The sequence below is a fragment of the Bos taurus genome, chromosome 16, assembly GCF_002263795.3.
Source record: "Bos taurus isolate L1 Dominette 01449 registration number 42190680 breed Hereford chromosome 16, ARS-UCD2.0, whole genome shotgun sequence".
Lineage (NCBI taxonomy): Eukaryota > Metazoa > Chordata > Mammalia > Artiodactyla > Bovidae > Bos > Bos taurus.
This window is the reverse complement of record NC_037343.1, coordinates 43,284,200-43,302,406: the sequence shown is the minus strand read 5'-3', so window position 1 is coordinate 43,302,406 and position 18,207 is coordinate 43,284,200. Positions and strand designations below refer to the sequence as shown.

Here is an 18,207-nt window from a genome sequence, read left to right as displayed (position 1 = left end):
TGATCCTCTTCATGTGACCCTTGAGAGGTCGGTGCCCTTGTTTCCCTCATTTACAGATGAGGGAACTGAGGCACGGAGAGAGCATGTCACCTGTACATGGCAGATCTAGGATCCACGAGGAGGCAGGGTAGTTCTGGAGTCTTTGCTTTTACTTCTATGTAATAACTTTTTCAGCAGTAAAATAATCGTTCGTAGATTATAGCAAGTAACATGAGTCATTTATTTTATCCCATTACCACACTTAGTTTCTCCTTCTCTTTTGTTTGTTAATGTAATTCTTGCATGGTTACATATGCATCTCTTTTCCTGATAAAATTTTGGAATATTTTAATGCCAAAGCATGAATTTTTAAAAAGATTGTTCAGTTCTAGAAACTGACACTTGTAATACATTTTAAGTTCTATTTGAACTTCTAGAGAATCATGAACATATAGCTCATTTTTCAAAGGTATGTGACTGCTTTAATATGAAGCATATAGCAAATGAAAATTCAGTGGATTTTTATTAATTATTCTTATTTAAAGCATCACATATTTTAAGTAAATTAAAGGATAGGGAGATTAAAATTTTATAATTTTCCTGATCTAGAAAAATTAATGTATTCCACCAGAAATGTCACTGTGTTAATGGATTGGCCTCTCATAAGAGGGGTTGGAATCTTAAGGCAGAGGTAAAGGGGAGAAATTATAGAGTCAAAACTCTTCTTGAAAATACCTTCATTTACTTCCTTCAAATAGTGTGTGTTTTCCCTATACCTGTATGTGTGTATGTATAAATTTACAATATATATAGTAACTGATAATATATAATAAAATTTATATATCATGATAAATAAGTGTGGAAATTAGTTTAATAATAGTTTTACTTCTACAGTTATAATACTCATGGTAGAGTCACAGTTAATTCTAGTATGATATGAAGAGTTGCATTCCCATGAAGTGAAATCAATGACATAACAATAGAAGAGACAATTCTCTTCACCTAAATGTGGCTTTCTTTCTAAGGGAACGTTGAGGTGATATTGTTGAGGGAAAATAGAGATTAGCTGAGAGGAATGTATTCCAAACTTTCCTTTTATTTCATTCAAAGCATTTACCCTTGATGTTGATGCCATTAACATTTTGAAAAAGAGAAAAAAAAATCTTGCTAATTCCTTTAGCACTCATGGGTAAGTTCTGACTTATGCCTTTCGTTCTGCTCCTATAGTTATGTGAAGAGCTTTTTGAGAAAATCAATGACAACTGTAACGAAGAAATGTCTTACTCTGTAGAGGTGCGTACAGCTGTGGGTTAAAAACAGTCCTTGGTGCTCCATTCCCTCAAATGCTACTTTTAAATAGTTCCAAATTATGACAGAGCTATAGATCACTTAACTATTTCCCCACTTCTGTACTTTGAGGCTATTTCTAAAGTTATGGTTAATATGAAGAATGTTGCAAATAAATCTTTGTTCAAAAGTCTGTGGCTTATGGTATAGTTTAAACTCAAAGGGTAGGGAGCATGACAATATGATTGAAATTTTCAAACTTATAGGTAGTAGAAGAGGATGCCATTTTCTTTCATATTATGCAGAGTTCACAGGCCTTTTTGGAGCATAGGGTGGATCCCTGGTTGATATTTTGTTTTTCTTTACATTGGTGGGACCCCTACCCCCTCTCCTGTTATCTCTCCCTTGTTCACTCTGCTTCAGCCATTTCTGGAACACACCAGGAACATTTCTACCTCAGTGCTTTGTCACTTAGATTTCTTTTGGCTGGAAATTTTCTTTCCAGGGTATCTTTTTGACTAAGTTTTAATACTACTAGAAATCTTATTTTCAAGCTTTTGGAGTAATTTTAATCCTCAGTTATTGACAACATCATACATTAGAAAAAAAGCCCTGTGAATAACTGATTTGTTGTTGTTTAGTCACTAAGTTGTGTCTGACTCTTTTGTGACCCCATGGACTATATGTAGCCTACCAGTCTCCTCTGTTCCTGGGATCTCCCAGGCAAGAATATTGGAGTGGGTTGCCATTTCCTTCTCCAGGGGATCTTCCCAACCCAGGGATCAAACCTGCATCTCCTGCATCGGCAGGCGGATTCTTTACCACTGAGCCACCCGGGAAGCCCTAATAATTGATTACTAAAAGGGCTTTGCAAGTGATACTAGTAGTAAAGAATCCGCCTGCCAATGCAGGAGATGCAAGAGACATAGGTTCAATCCCTGAGTTGGGAAGATCCTTTACCACCAGTACTCAGTTATATCTGTGCTACTGGTAAGAGAATGAAAGGGACTGGAACTATGGCATTTCACACTGTAAAGGCTGTTGATCTCAAATTGTAGAGCTTTTAATAAAAGATGCAAAAATAAAAAGATTTAAACTTTTTAATGTATAGGATTTCTTTTTCCAAGTCCTCTAAATCACTTTAATAACATATTCTTAGGTGAGCTACATGGAAATTTACTGTGAAAGAGTACGAGACTTGCTGAATCCCAAAAACAAGGGTCATCTGCGTGTGCGTGAACATCCCCTTCTTGGCCCTTATGTGGAGGACCTGTCAAAGTTGGCAGTCACTTCCTACACAGACATTGCTGACCTCATGGACGCTGGGAACAAAGCCAGGTATGGGAGGAAACAGACTCATGATCGAGGTTTTTGGTACATTTTGAGTCCCTTAGTTCCTGGTTAAGGGTTTGAAACCACATTTATAGCTGTGGAAGTTGCTTTTACCGTGGAGTGCTCTGATCCTTTGGCTGTGCTGGAAAAACAGTGGTCTCAGCATATTTGGTGTTCTTATCCAGACAGCACGCTACTGATCCAAATCAGAACTTTGGTTCAGTTCTGCTGTTAGGTTTTGATCAAGTCATGGTAAAATGTTGGTCATCACATGCCTATGGTAGTAATTGATTCTGGAATAATTGAGCACTTAATTAACAATAAAAATCAGATGCCTCGGTGCTTTCTAAAGATAGAGCTGGAGTATGAAAAATGATTCTGATGGGGTGCCTTTGAAGTTGGAGGTAGCTTGATAGGATCACAAAGTATTCAGAGCAGTTTTGTGGAAATGGCAGTCTTATAATATGAAGAAGTTTAAAGCTGTTGCTTGTGATTGTTATGCTTATAATTTGGAGGCTGCTGTCATTTTAACATTCATCTAAGTATTCTATTATCATGTGATCACCTTTATATTTTTTAGGACAGTGGCAGCTACCAACATGAATGAAACAAGTAGCCGTTCCCACGCTGTGTTTACCATTGTCTTCACCCAGAAGAAACATGATACTGAGACCAACCTTTCCACTGAGAAGGTAGGAGAACATCAGTGTCTGGGCTTGAGTTGTGTGGAATGGAGGTTTCCTGTAAGCCTCTCTTGCTACCTTTGGATTTTGTGGAAGGGAAGAAAGTGCCCTTTTACTTAATGGAGGGTATCTTATACTTTATGCTTGTCATTTATATTCCACTCTATACCAGTTCTGAGTGTGGGTTTTTAAGTGAAATTGCAAGGTAGAAAATAAGAAACAAACCAAGACACTTGAGTCTCAAAAACTACTCCATGCAAGAGGGTTAAGCAATTCTGAAGGGAAGAAAATCCTTCCTTTGTTTGTTGATTGGAACCTCTCAATTACCTTACTAACATCTTTAGTATATGTATTTTACTTTTTTGAGCTCTGATAATATTACTGTGGAATTAAACTGTTTAAGCAAACAAGATGTGTTTAATTTGGGGGGATAAAAATAACTACACAGCATTTTTGGTGTTCTTCAAATGCCTGTGCTTGTTAATTTCTCATTTTCTACAGTGGTTGGCTGAATATAGTAGATTGGAATTAAATTGCTTGCTTTAGATCTTGGCTCTTCCATTTTTTAGCAGTGTTATGTTGGGCAAGTCACTTAAACTCTTTGCGCCTCAGTTTCTCTAACTTCATAGGATTGGTAAGGAGGAGTAAATATTAATATAGGTTAAGTGCATGTATCTAATGCCTGACACAGCATAGCCATTTAATAAATGTTAATTTTATTGGCATTACTAATAAACTTATGTTGACTTCTATTCTGCCTACTTTCCTAAGTAGCATGCAGCTGGATTTTTAAATCTGAAGTTAATTATTATACTGGCTCTTGTGAAAGATCTTGCCTGAGAACTTTGTGATGCCAATATCATTAAAAACTAAAATCACCTTTTACTTGATGACTTGTTTGTTTTTAGCTGAAGATTATTTTTTTTAAATATACTCTTCGTATAAGTAATCAAATAGCTTAACACTGCTTAGCCAGAGGTTCTGTATTAACGTAATTTAGTAGTATTGTCTGAATGGCACCAAGGAACATCCTGTGTGAAAGCATTTTTTCTTTTCTTCCATGATGTCATCTCTACAACAATAATGATATTAACCCCATAACCATAACTTCCTTGATAATCCATTTTGGATACTTTCCCAAAGCATTTTTTAAAAAACAACTTTATTGAGGTATTATTGAAGTATAATAAACCACACATATTTGGAGTATAAAACTGGATCAAATATGTATATAGTAAACTCCTCCTCCCCCCATCTGCAGGGGATACTTTCCATGACCCTCAGTGGATGCCAGCAACTGCAGATAGTATCAAAACCCTTATATATATTGTTTTTTTCTCATATATGTATACCTGTGATAAAGTTTAATTTATAAATTAGGGACATTAAGAGATTAACAACAGCAATAATAAAAATAGGACAATTATAACAATATACTGTGATATTGATATGTAAATGTTTGTCTCTCTGACTCTCAAAATATCTTTTTGTACAAGCTTAGTGCCTTTTCCCTCTTAACGAAGCAGTTATCACACACTGTGGGCATAACTTTTGCAACCTGAAGTTCAGCAGTGAAAACTAACAGGAATTTCTTTTTCCCTCTTCACAATTTCATGAATAGAAGATTCATTGCTACCGTAGATAGTAGCAACCTCAGTGTACACTTAAGAGAAGCTCTGTATTTATATGTCACAGGCTTCTTTTTGACATACCTGGATTATAAGTATTACTGCTTTTGTGTTTTGGGACCATTATTAAAATAAGGGTCACTTGAACACCAGAACTGTAATACCCCAAGAGCTAATCTGGTAACTGAGATGGCTACTAAGGTACTGATTAGTGGGACATGCTGGATAAAGGGGTGATTGCATCCTGGGCATGGACGGGGATGGAGTGAGATTTCTTCATGCTACTTAAAATTACACACAACTGAAAACCTATGAATTGTTTGTTTTGGGAATTTTCCATTTAATACTTACCAAAGATCTACTAGAGAAGCGATAGGCTACCTACTCGAGTATTCTTGGGCTTCCCTTGTGGCTCATCTGGTAAAGAATCTGCCTGCAATAAGGAGGACCTGGGTTCAATCCCTGGGTTGGGAAGATCCCCTGAAGAAGGGAAAGGCTACCCTACCCACTCCAGTGTTCTGATCTGGAGAATTCCATGGAGTATATAATCCATGGGGTAGCAAAGAGTTGGACACGACTAAGCGACTTTCACGTAGTTGACCATGGATAACTGAAACCATGGGAAGGGAAATGAAATATAAGAAGGGGGCTACTGTACACCTGCAAAACTGGTACCACAGTTCAGATAATGAGGATTTCTGTTATCCTAAAGAGTTGCCTCATGCTCCTTTGTAATCTCTTCCACCCTCATCCTCAGGCCATCTCTGATTGGCTTTTTGTCACTATAGATTAGTTTACATTTTCCAGAGTTTTATATAAACAGAATTATATGGTATGTATTATTTTCAGCCTGGCTTCTTTCAACTTAGCATAATGGTTTTGCGATTCATCCGTGTTGTTGTATGTATCAATAGTTCACTCATTTCCATGACTGATTAGTATTCCATTGTGTAGATATCTCACAGTTTGCTCATTAATTCATCTGTTAATGGGCATTAAATTGTTTCCAGTTTTTTATCATTACAAATGAAGATGCCATAAACACTTGTGTACATGAAAGTCTTTGTGTGTGTGCTTGTTTTTTGTTTTTCATGGTAAATAACTCGTAGAATGGTTGAGTCTTACGGTCAGTTTTTGTTCAGATTCTTAAGACTCTGCCAAACTGCTTTCAAAGTGATCATATCATTTTGCATTCCCATCAACAGTGTGAGAATTTCAGTTGCTAAAGCTTCATTTTTAATATGTCACTTAATGGGTTAATGAGTTTTATGTATTTTTATGAAATAGCATTTTAAGATATGTTTATTCTGAAATTCTTTTAAACCAAGATAATTGCTGTGAACTTGTTTTGCATGCTGCTTAAATTGACTGCTGTATATTTGTCTTCCTGTGCCACATATGAGGCCTAATTAATCTTTTTAGTGTTCTCTATGCCTTAATCTTTTAATTTCTTGCCTCTAAATGTTTTCTGCTTCTCCCTTGCTTATTTTTTAATTGCCTCAATGTTCTTTACCAGGTCAGTAAAATTAGCTTGGTGGATCTAGCAGGAAGTGAACGAGCTGATTCAACTGGTGCCAAAGGGACTCGATTAAAGGTATTTATTTTACCAAGTAAATAGCCTAGTCAATAAATGCTCTATGACACAGGTTAGCAAGCTATGGCCAACAGGACAAATCAGCCCACTGCCTGTTTTCATAGATAAAATTTTCTTGGGACACAGCTGCGTCTGTTCATGTATTGTCTGTGGCTGCCTTTGTGCTACAGTGATAGGTTGAGAAGTTGCAGCAGAGGCCGCGTGGCCCACAAAACCATTGACAGAAGAAATTTTCTGACTTCTGACTTATAACTTCAGTGCAAGATATGTTACATGATAATAGTTAAGGAGGACTTCATAGTCAGGATGAAAATTGAATTGTATTTTGAGGAATGGTTAGAATTTGGTTAGACAGAAGTAAGGGACAATAATTAGAAAATGGTACACAAATCCAGATGTGAGAACAAGCATGGTCTTTTCTAGAGATTTGCTTAACAAGAGGAGAAATTGCACGTCAGTGAGTTGTGGAAAGAAGGTGCATCTGTGAGTTTTTCGAGCACAGACATCGTGATGATAATTAGGACTGTGAGTTAGGCATGTGGTCTTGGCCTGTCAACAAGGTGAAAGGAAAAAAAATTGAGGGTTAAAGAAGGTTTTTAGAACTTGTGGTCATAAATAAAAAAATAATGCTAGCATATGGCTAGTTGTATTTTATGTTATCATGTATGATGTGGCAGTAGTAGAATTCTTTATCATAATTCTTTTATGTTTGATATTGATTTCAGGAAGGAGCAAATATTAATAAGTCTCTTACAACTCTGGGTAAAGTCATTTCAGCCTTGGCAGAGGTGGTAAGTGTTAACTCTTCATTATAAGGGAAAGTTTGTCTACTCAGCAAATGTATTTGACTAATATTTTATGATTGCTCTTAAAGGGTATTCTCTTTTTTCCTTTTATATCATGTCTTTCTCTTTTTAGAGCTTTTCAGATAAGATAGTAGGTATGGCACACTTTGACTTTGTACTGAAAATAAAAGCGATTAAGGCAAATGAAAGTAAATGTAGATCTGTAAAGGCTAGAATTAAACTAGGTCTTTGCAAAGACTTAAGGTTTGACTGTTTGAGCCTTATTTTGTAGCTCTTGTAAGAGCAAGTATATTTATTGCATATTATTTTCTATGTAGTCTTTTCTAAACAGGATACTGTACATTTTGGAGTATTTTGAGCATTTGCCTTGGCAAATGTTGTTGATTTGTGGGCCAATAAACTATATTTTAAAGTAGTTTTATTTTTTCTTATTTCTTAGAATTAAAACAAAGCCCCTTATACAAAAATAGTTGAAACAATTTTTGTATAAGGGGCTTCGTTATTTAGGTTAGAAGCTAAGGAAGTGCTGGTTATTTTATGCTCTAGTTTAGTACCTCATTTGAATCTCTAAAAAGGATTAAATGTTTTCTTGCTTGTCTCTGAGAAGTGATATTCAATTTATGACTTAAAAAAATTTTTTTAATGACTTAAAATATTTTCTGTTTGGAGGCTTATTGTGTGTTCTCATTCTCTTTTAAATGCTTTTCCCCGTAGGATAACTGCACCAGCAAGGTATGGTGGGGCTTGGTAGAAATGATCTAGCTGTATAATCAGTTGTTGATTTTAAATCCTCAGCAGGACGCTTGGAGGCATAAGTAGGAATGGAAACTTGAAGAAGCATTATATTTGTTTTCTAGCTCTGGAATTTAGAATTGCTATTTAGGGTGACTGTGAATCATGAGATAGCACACCAATACAAAGGTTTAAGAAAAATGTAGCTATCATTTCAAGAAGCCAGCTATGTTTTAGAATGGTGCCCATAAAAAATTTATTTTATTGCTCTTAGGAGGCATATAGGTTACTGCCATATAGGTTTTCTACCATGAAAAGTCATGGATTATTTAAATTATTAAATTTTTTTCTTATTCTTTGGTTATACATAAATTGAAAGCTCTAAGATAAAATTAAATTTCTAACTGTTTTTAACCATTAAATGTTTCCAGAAAACATTGTTTGTATTCTTATTAATCCAGATACAGTAGATTTTCCTTTTCCTTATATTTTTACACAGATATTCTAAAATTTATTAATACTCTTTTGCATAAATACTAGGGCACTTAATAGTTTGATCTGAATCACAAGCGTATCATGGGGGAGAGAGGCAGTGTCTGCTTTGAAATACTTTTAAAAATATAGATTTGCATATTCTCTAGTTCTATAAAAATATTTTTAAAAGTGCTGGTTTTCTGGGTTTTTGCTTTTTGTTTTGTTCTGTTCATTGGACAGAGCTGCCTGAGACTAAAACATCTCTCTGCTATTTGATATAATGCATGTGTAGATATTCTTCTAATATCTAATCTAGGTCCTAGAACAATGAAAACTTAAAATTTAGTGATTATTCTAACTTGTCCTGTCCATTTGCTCATCTGTTTACATCTGTATCAACCAGAGGAAAAGTTTACAAAGTATTTTTTCCATGATTTCCCTCACTGATCTATGTCACAAAATTTTGCAAATGATCTTTTATAATATGTTTTATAAAACCCAGTTTAGTACTCTGTGTCTGTGTCATAAACTGTAACAGATCAGAAATAAATGTTAATTTTTATGTAACAGGCATGATTTTTGGTGAATTAAGATGTATTGTTATTTTCACTGGGAAAGAGAAACAGGATTATTTCCATCCATACTTAAATAGTATTTTTTAGTGAGGTTAGTGATCTAAGTAAAGCTTGTTATGTAGCGGCTAAAACACTTAGTTTTTAAAAAAAATTGTGGATGTGAGAACAGGAAGGACATTCATTTGTATGAGAGCAAGCAGAGAAGAAATGGCTAAAGTTCTGGGATATTTTTAAATGGAAAAGATTGAAGTTCTATTTATACTTCTTCGTTTAGCTACTCCTTCTTAGTTTAGCCTAATTGACAGAAATGAATATGGAACATTTTAGAATCTGACACTGCTTACTTATTTTTACAGTTCTGTTGGCAGTCATTATAATTGGCATACTTTAAATCTTGTGGCATTCTCAATACTAAAGATAGGCAAAGTGAAGTGTTTAGATGCAGTGGGGAACGGAGAGGATAAACTGAGGTTTCAGGCCCCAAGGATTTCATGTGGAATGAAAGTCCCACTCAGCTATGAATGACTGAGAGGATTAATTCTCCTTAAAGGTCTGTGTAACTTAGGAATACAACCTGCTGTGGGAAATGATGTCCTCATAGGTGAATGTGTCTGTGGGTGGAGCAGGATGAGATGTTGTTCAGTCACTAAGATGACTTAGCCTGACTCTTTGCGACCCCATGGACTGCAGCATGCCAGGCTTCTGCCTGTCCTTCACTATCTCTGGGAGTTTGCTCAGGTTCATGTCCGTTGAGTCGGTGATGCTATTCAGCCATCTCAAAATGTAGGGGACATGTTTGATGAGATGGAATTCAAGTACCAACTTGCCTACTTCCTTTCCTTCTCAACAAATCAGAAGTCAGCTACTTAGTACTCTTTCTGAATACCCAGGATTTAGCAAGAAATAAATCATGCTCAATAACCTCAGATATGCAGATGTACCACCCTTGTGGCAGAAAGTGAAGAGGAACTGAAGAGCCTCTTGATGAAAGTGAAAGAGGAGAGTGAAAAAGCTGGCTTAAAACTAAACATTCAAAAAATGAAGATCATGGCATCTGGTCCCGTCACTTCATGGCAAATAAATGGGGAAACAATGGAAACAGTGACAGACTTTATTTTCTTGGGCTCGAAAATCACTGCAGATGGTGACTGCAGCCATGAAATTAAAAGATGTTTGCTCCTTGGAAGAAAAGCTATGACAAACCTAGAAAGCATATTAAAAAGCAGAGAGGTTGCTTTGCTGACAAAGGTCCATCTAGTCAAAGCTATGTTTTTCCCACTAGTCATGTATGAATGTGAGAGTTGGACTATAAAGAAAGCTGAGTGCCAAAGAATTGAAGCTTTTGAACTGTGGTGTTGGAGAAGACTCTTGAGAGTCCCTTGGGCTGCAAGGATATCAAACTAGACAATCCTAAAGGAAATCAGTCCTGAATGTTCATTGGAGGGACTGATGCTGAAGCTCTAGTACTTTGGGCACCTGATGTGAAGAATGGACTCATTGGAAAAGACCCTGATGCTGGGAAAGATTGAAGGCAGGAGGAGAAGGGAATGACAGAGAATGAGATGGTTGGATGGCATCACTGACTCAATGGACACGAGTTTGAGCAAGTTCCGGGAGTTGGTGATGGACAGGGAAGCCTGGCGTGCTGCAGTCTATGGGGTCACAAACAGTCAGACACGACTTAGTGACTGAACTGAACTGAGGTCATCCTTAGTTTAATATGACCTCAGATTATGCTGGGAATAGATTATTAAACTGCTTGTTACTGGGGAGATGCCTATCAGTGAAACCTGGCTTTCCCCTTAGTAACTTCTTTAATTATCACCACACAGTAGTCAGCCAGCAGATATTGTAGTAGCCAAAGCATTTGCATTGTGTTTTACTTTCAGAGGGTGTAATTTCCTTCATCTCAGCACTGGTTTTGCATTGGTAAAAGTCTTTTGCTTTATCCTGTGATAATGAGATGGGCCATGGAGAGAGCAGTATAAGGAAACTTTTGATAAATATAGAAAGTTTATCTTGCAGTCTGTCTAAATCTCCTGATCAGCAAATTGCATCGCTTTCTTAGACCTTTTCACTTTGACTCCTGATTCTAATGGTCTGATATATTTTTGACATAATTTCCTTTTAAAGAAACCTAATATGTTTTACAATGTAAGAGTTACGAGATATGCAGTAACCACCTTGATGATTTGGTGGTTGACTAGATAAATTTATTAATTAAATGAGTTGCTCCTACACATCCAACCTGGAATGCACAAGATTCATATTTGCCCCTCTGTAAAAGTAAAAATTATTATTTGAGGTTTGCTATTAGATGATATTAAAAAAATCATTGTTAATTTTGTTAAGTGTGAGAGTGGTCTTATAGTTACTTTTTTCTTTTTTATAAAGTCTTTCTCTGTTAGAGATACATACCTGAAGTATTTTTAGGTGAAATGTGGATTTGCTTTAGAGCCCTACACAAGCTATAAATGACAGGATATTAGATAGTAGTGTTATATTGGTGTTAAATTTCCTGACTTTGGTCATTGAACTGTGGCTGTGTAAGAGAATGTCCTTATCTGCTGAAATGTTTAGGGATAAAAGGGCATAGGGTCTGTAGTTTCCTCCAGAATGGTTCAGAAAGAAAAAAATGTAGGAAAGACTTTGAGTGAAATTGAAACGTGATTGGTGAAATATTGATAATGGTCAGAGCTGCGTGATGGATATATGGTAGTTCATTAGGGTATTCTCCAAACTGCTGTGAATACTGTAAATTTTTCAGAATGAAATATAATAAGAAATAATTATTTATTAAATGAGCTTTTGGTTTTGTGAAGAACTGAAGCTGTGAGTGTTAAATTTCAACAGTGATGGCACCCCACTGTAATTTAATTTACTTGGAAGTTTTAGACTGGTTTGCCTTCCATCTGAATTATTCCTCTCTAACAATGCTAAGAAAGGCTAAGGCCATTTCTTTCTGTTTAATAGAGTAAGAAGAAGAAGAAAACTGATTTTATTCCCTACAGAGATTCTGTACTTACTTGGCTCCTTCGAGAAAATCTAGGTATGTAATCATCTTTTTAAAGGTGTGAAATCATCTTTTTGAAGCTGTTTACCAATTATCTTTGTGGTTCATTTTCCTGTGTGTCTGCTTTTTGAGAAGAATAATCTCTGTTACTAACTTGAGTGATCTTTCTCTTTTTTCATTTTTACTCTTGATTTAAGTTGGTTGAATTTGCTTACCTTAATTGTATTTGTTTATTTATACCAGTTTTTTTGAGATATAATTGACCATACAGAACTGTTTAAATTGAAGGTGTGCAGCATAATGATTTGGCTTATATACATCATGGAATGGTTATCACAGTAAGTTTAGTGAACATCCATTATCCTGTATAGATTAAACAAATTAAAGAAATAGAAAAATAATTTTTCTTGTGATGAGAACTCAAGATTTACTCCCTCAACAACTTTCATATGTAACATGGTCGTCTTTCAGTCGCTTAGTCATGTCTGACTCTTTGCAACTCCGTGAACTGCAGAACACCAGGCTTCCCTGTCCTTCATTATCTCCTGGAGCTTGCTCAAACTCATATCCATTGATTTGGTGATGCCATCCAAGCATCTCATTCTCTGTCATCCCCTTCTTCTCCTGCCTTCAGTCTTTCCCAGCATCGGGGTCTTTTTTAATGAGTTGGCTCTTTGCATCAGGTGGCCAAAGTATTGGAGCTTCAGCTTCATATATAACATACTGTAGTGTTAATTATATTAATCGTGTTGTAGATTATATTCCTAGTATTTATCTTATAACTGGAAGTTTGTACCTTTGGACTACATTCATCTAATTTCCCCTCTGCCCTAACCACTGCCACTGGAACCACAAGTCTGTTCTCTTTTTCTGTTTGTTTGTTTGTTTTTGAAGTATAGTTGACCTACAGCACTCTGTTAGTTCCTGTTACACAAAAGGCGATTTGGTATTTCTGTGCATTTCAAACAAATCACCAATAAGTTTACTTAATGATATGTTACCATACAAAGATGTTATGTAGTTATTCACTGTATGTCCCAACTGTACATAGCTGTCTTTATATGTGGATCATTTTGAATTATTGATCTAAGTTCATGCATTTTAACAACCCAGCCTTTTTACTGCTCCTCCAACTCATGTTTAATGTTTTAACATCGTATTTTACATCTTTTGTTTTGTGTATCCCTTAACTCTTTATTGTGGAGAAGGCAATGGCACCCCACTCTAGTACTCTTGCCTGGAAAAATCCCATGGAAGGAGGAGCCTAGTGGGCTGCAGTCCATAGGGTCGCTGGGAGTCGGACAGGACTGAGCGACTTCACTTTCACTTTTCACTTTCATGCATTGGAGAAGGAAATGGCAACCCACTCCAGTGTTCTTGCTTTGAGAATCCCAGGGACGGGGGAGCCTGGTGGGCTGCCGTCTATGGGGTCACCCAGAGTCAGACACGACCGAAGCGACTTAGCAGCAGTAGTAACAGTAACTCTTTATTGAGGATAGAGATGATTTTACTACTTTTGTCTGTTAACCTTCCTACTTGCTTTATACATGACTCATTTACTACCTTTACTGTATATTTGCCTTTACCAATGAGATTTTTCCTTTTGTAGCTCTCATGTTTTTAGTTGTGGCCTTTTCTTTTTTACTTAGAGAAGTCCCTTTAACATTTCTTGTAAAACTGGTTTGGTGATGCTGAATTCTTTAGCTCTTGCTTAAATGTAACAATTTTGACATCTCCATCAAATCTGAATGAAAGCCTTGCCAGCTAGAGATTATTAGTTATAGGTTTTTCCCTTTCATCATTTTAAATATGTTGTGCCACTGTCTTCTAGAGAGTTTCTTCTGGAAAGTCAGCTGATAGCCTTACAGTAGTTTGTTTCTTTTCCCTTGCTGCTTTTAATATTCTCTCCTTATCTTTAATTTTTGCCATTTTAATTACAATGTCTAGAGTGATCCTCTTTGGGTTGATCCTGTTTGTTGATCCTCTCTGTGCTTCCTGGATGTCTTTTTTCTTTCCCAGGTTAGGGAAGTTTTCATCTATTATATCTTCAAATGTGTTCTCTTCCTCTTCTCCTTGGGCAGCCTTGTGTTCATACACTGGATGTTGTACCAGGGGTCTCTTAAACCGTCCTCATTTCTTCTTATTCCTTTTTCTGTTCAGCCTTAGTTATCTCCACGATTCCATCTTCCAGCTTCCTAATCCATTCCTCTGTATCATCTAATCTACTGTTGATTCCTTCTAGTGTATTTTTCATTTCAGTTATTCTTAATTTTTTTTTTTTGGTTCTTCTTTGTATTTTGTAACTCTTGTTAAAAACTTCTAACTTCTTACTCTGTTCATTTAGTCTTCTCCTGAGTTCTTTGAACATCTTTACAATCATTACCATGAACTCTCTATTTGGTAGATTGCCTTTTCCACTTAGTTCTTCCAGGGTTTTATCTTGTTCCTTCGTTTTGAACATATTTCTCTGTTGCCTCATTTTGCCTAATTTATTGTTTTTATTTGTGTGTATCTGGTAGCTTGGTTAGGTGTCCTGACCTTGGAGAAGTGGCCTTTTGCAGGAGACGTCCTGTGTATCCCAGCAGTGCACTTCCCTCTGGTCACCAGAGCTGTATGCTCTAGGGGTGTCCCATGTTTGGGCTGCATGGGTCCTTCTGTTGTGGCAGGCTGGCTGCTGTGGGAATTCTGGGAGGTGTGGCTGACCCCTGTTCTGGTTGGTTTCCAGGCCCTGTGTTGTGTGGAGGCTGCCATACATTGGTGGATGGGGCTGAGTTCTGGAGCAGGTGGTTCCAAGGCTGGGGGCCTGGATGTGTTGTCAGTCTGCTGGCAGGCAGGGCCAGTTCCTGACAGGATGCTTGCAGAATCTGGTGTCCCAAAGGTGGTGTTGGCATGCCGGTGAGTAGGGCTAGATGCTAGAGTAGCTGCAGGGTCTAGGTATCTTGGATGTGGTATTAGCCTGCTGGCAGATGGGACTGGAGCCCAGGACATCCTGGGGCTATTGCCAGCCTGTTGGTGGGCACAGCTGGGGCCCAGGGTCTCTGACTGTAGGGCCCTATGGGTCCTTGGGGCTGGGGCTAGTGCCAGCGTGCTGGTGTGGGATAGGGCGCAGGTCCTGGGCACTCAGGTAGACAGGACTGGGTGGCTGTGGGTTCTGGGGTCTTAAGACAGCAGACCTGCTGGTGGGTAAGGCAAGTCCCAGCACTTATCAGCTAGAGGGAGAATTCCAAAGTGGAACTTTCTGTGCCAGTGTCCTTGTGGTAGAACAAGCTCCCCAAATTGGCTGCCTCCAGAGAGTACTCCTGCCTCTTGTCCTCCAGGATCAGCCCAGGGTTCTGACCCAGTCTCCTTTCAGGTTACTGCCTCTGTCCTGGGTCCTGGGGCACGTGAGATTGTGTGTGTACTCCTTAAGAGTGGTGTCTCTCTTCCCACAGCCCTCTGGCTTTCCCAAAAGTAAGCCCTGCTGGGCTTCAAATCAAACTTTCTGGGGGCTTATCTTTTTGGTGCAGGAGTCCATGTGGAGCTCAGACCCCTTGCTCTTTGCGGAGAACCTCTGCAGTTGCAATTATCCTCATTTGTAGCTCAACCACGCAGGGCTGTGGGTCTTGACTATTCCATATCTCTGCCCCACCTACCTGTCTCCTTGTGATTCCTTCTTTAGTTTTAAGGACTTTTCTGCTAGTTGTTTGATTTTTCTTACCAAAAGTTGCTTTGGAATAGTTGTTATTTTGTGTGCCTGTGGAAAGAGGTGAGCTCAGGGTCTTCCTGCTCTGCCATTTTAGCTAATAGAGTAACCAGGGTGCTACTTTTAGTGAGCATCTTTAATATCTTTCCTGTGATATTATTGCCCACCTTTAAATCAGGGCTTGCTCCCATGTCTTATTTACTTTAGGACATGAACTGTGGAGTAATTGTTTATCTGACCACACACCTGCTTCAAACTGTTGTTCCTTTTTGAAAACCCCATGCTCCTTTGAGAGAGAGGCACGTAATCAAATGTAACTCCTCTTTGCTGATGTTTTTGGATCTTTTACCTGTCATTCACTGTTCTTTTAGCCCCTTTCCCTCTTTCTTGATAAGGAGGGAGTGATTAACTGTGTTACATGTTGCTGATGGAAGGAAGTGACTGAGAATGGCTATTCATGTCACCAGTGACTTTCATATCATTAAGAGTGGCTTTAGTGGAGTATCTAGGGAAACTGGACACAGTACATCCAGACACCAAGATTTACATGTAACGATGCCTGGCCTGGGGACATTTAAAAAATTTACTGATTAAACCTTAGAATCTGAGGTTTTGCTGTCTGATTTGACACATTCAATGAAGTTTTTTAATAAAACAAGGATGATTTGAGATAATCATGATTCATCTTTTTAGGTGGCAATTCTCGGACTGCAATGGTTGCTGCTCTGAGCCCAGCTGATATCAACTATGATGAAACTTTGAGCACTCTGAGGTACTCCTGTTTGATCTCAATAGCTAATGAAAACACAGTGTTCCCCATAAGTCATCTTGTTAGGCCATGGGTTGTCTTATGCTGTGTGGGTAGTTGCTTGAGTAAACAATGACCCATCCCTTTTATAACAGGGAACACACATACAAAAACACAAACCTATTTATACTTTTCAGTTTCATTGAGAAAAGTAGGAACTTTTTCATAGGAAAGATATTAAATTTGCTTTGGTGAGATTTTTGGGTAACTTTTAGATAATAGTAAAAACTTATTAATATTTTCTATAAAAAGAAGTGTCCCCTTCTCATGTTTGTCATTATAGAAGTGCTTACTCACATCATAACAAATAATAAAGTTGTGAGTACATGTAATACTTTAAAAATTATGGACAGAATGTTCACTAATAGGATAGTTTTGTATATGATTAGGTTCGATTACATTAATCTGAAACTTTCAACTCTTCTCTCATCAAAAACATTTTTGATATAATGGAAGAAACACTATATAGTCTAATAAATTAGTTTCGATATATATTTTGATATTAGTCCCTGATATTTATTTCCTTTGTGATCTTGAGGAAATCACTTAGATTCACTGAAGCCTTTTCCCACATCTTTATAAGGTACTAAAAATAATGCTTTCTACATATGTATTTTTACTAAGGCTCATAAAAATATGTAAACACTCAAGCTGTTTTTAGAAATAATGGTATGTTACTTATGAGAAGTAGAGCATTTAAGGAATGGCAAAAATGTGTCTTCTTTTTGGATCTAGATACGCAGATCGTGCAAAACAAATTAAATGTAATGCTGTTATCAATGAGGACCCCAATGCCAAACTGGTTCGTGAATTAAAGGAGGAGGTGACACGGCTGAAGGACCTTCTTCGTGCTCAGGGGCTGGGAGATATTATTGATAGTAAGTGAATTAAGGACCAGCACAAAATCTATTCTTTCTAGGGCTCTTAAACTTAGAGTTAAGGAACTTGATGAAACTTGATGATAAAGAGTTTTTTGGGTTTTTCTTAACCTTTTAAGGAGTCCATTGAGGGTAGTTCCCTGGTGGTATAGTGGTTAGGATTTTTGGCTTTTACTGCCATGGCCCAGGTTCAATCCTTGGTCAGGGGAACCGAGATCCCAGAAGCTGTACAGCACGCCCACCCCAAAAGCTCATTGAAAATGATCTCAGAATTTCTTTTATGTACCCATGTATCAGGTTTTGAACTCATGAAATTACTTTTTAAAATGTTATGTATCATTACTTATATTTGTTATTGGATTTCTATTTTAGATCAGCAGTGAAGTTTATTTGGATTGTTTATTCTCACTGTGAAATTAATCACTTCATAAAATTGTTACTTCAATTTTTTGTTTTTCTGTTTTGGGTTTCTTTGGATTAATGTAGTAGTAATACTGAATATATTTGTAAGAAACCCACCATTCCAGTCTCCTTTCAGATAAGATTTACCTTTGAGTGGTTAAATGCCCCCCAACTCACTCCTTATAAACTTATGAAGGGGCAAATAACCAAATCTTGTCAAGTTCAAGAATTAGACTTCCAGAGAGTCTTACAATGTTGTCTTAAAATGACTCTCTAACCTCAGTGATCTGCCTACAAAATGTCTAATCAGAAGTTCTGAGGGAGTTAACTAGAA

At 37.2% G+C, this 18,207-nt stretch overlaps 1 protein-coding gene across 11 annotated transcripts in view; it reads left to right on the top strand.

Annotated features, from left to right (window-relative positions):
- KIF1B (kinesin family member 1B) overlaps positions 1-18,207 on the top strand; it is a 151,498-nt gene that overhangs the window by 40,023 nt on the left and 93,268 nt on the right. For 6 of the 11 annotated variants that reach the window (XM_005216997.5, XM_002694045.7, XM_005216993.5 and 3 more), the window contains exons 5-13: positions 1,207-1,272; positions 2,426-2,604; positions 3,179-3,290; positions 6,426-6,503; positions 7,229-7,294; positions 8,024-8,041; positions 12,064-12,139; positions 16,479-16,557; positions 17,329-17,471. In XM_005216997.5, the coding sequence (XP_005217054.2) occupies positions 1,207-1,272; positions 2,426-2,604; positions 3,179-3,290; positions 6,426-6,503; positions 7,229-7,294; positions 8,024-8,041; positions 12,064-12,139; positions 16,479-16,557; positions 17,329-17,471 (817 nt within the window). The remainder of the gene's footprint in view (positions 1-1,206; positions 1,273-2,425; positions 2,605-3,178; positions 3,291-6,425; positions 6,504-7,228; positions 7,295-8,023; positions 8,042-12,063; positions 12,140-16,478; positions 16,558-17,328; positions 17,472-18,207) is intronic. The other 5 variants (XM_024976732.2, XM_005216995.5, XM_024976730.2 and 2 more) reach the window with 1 other exon arrangement.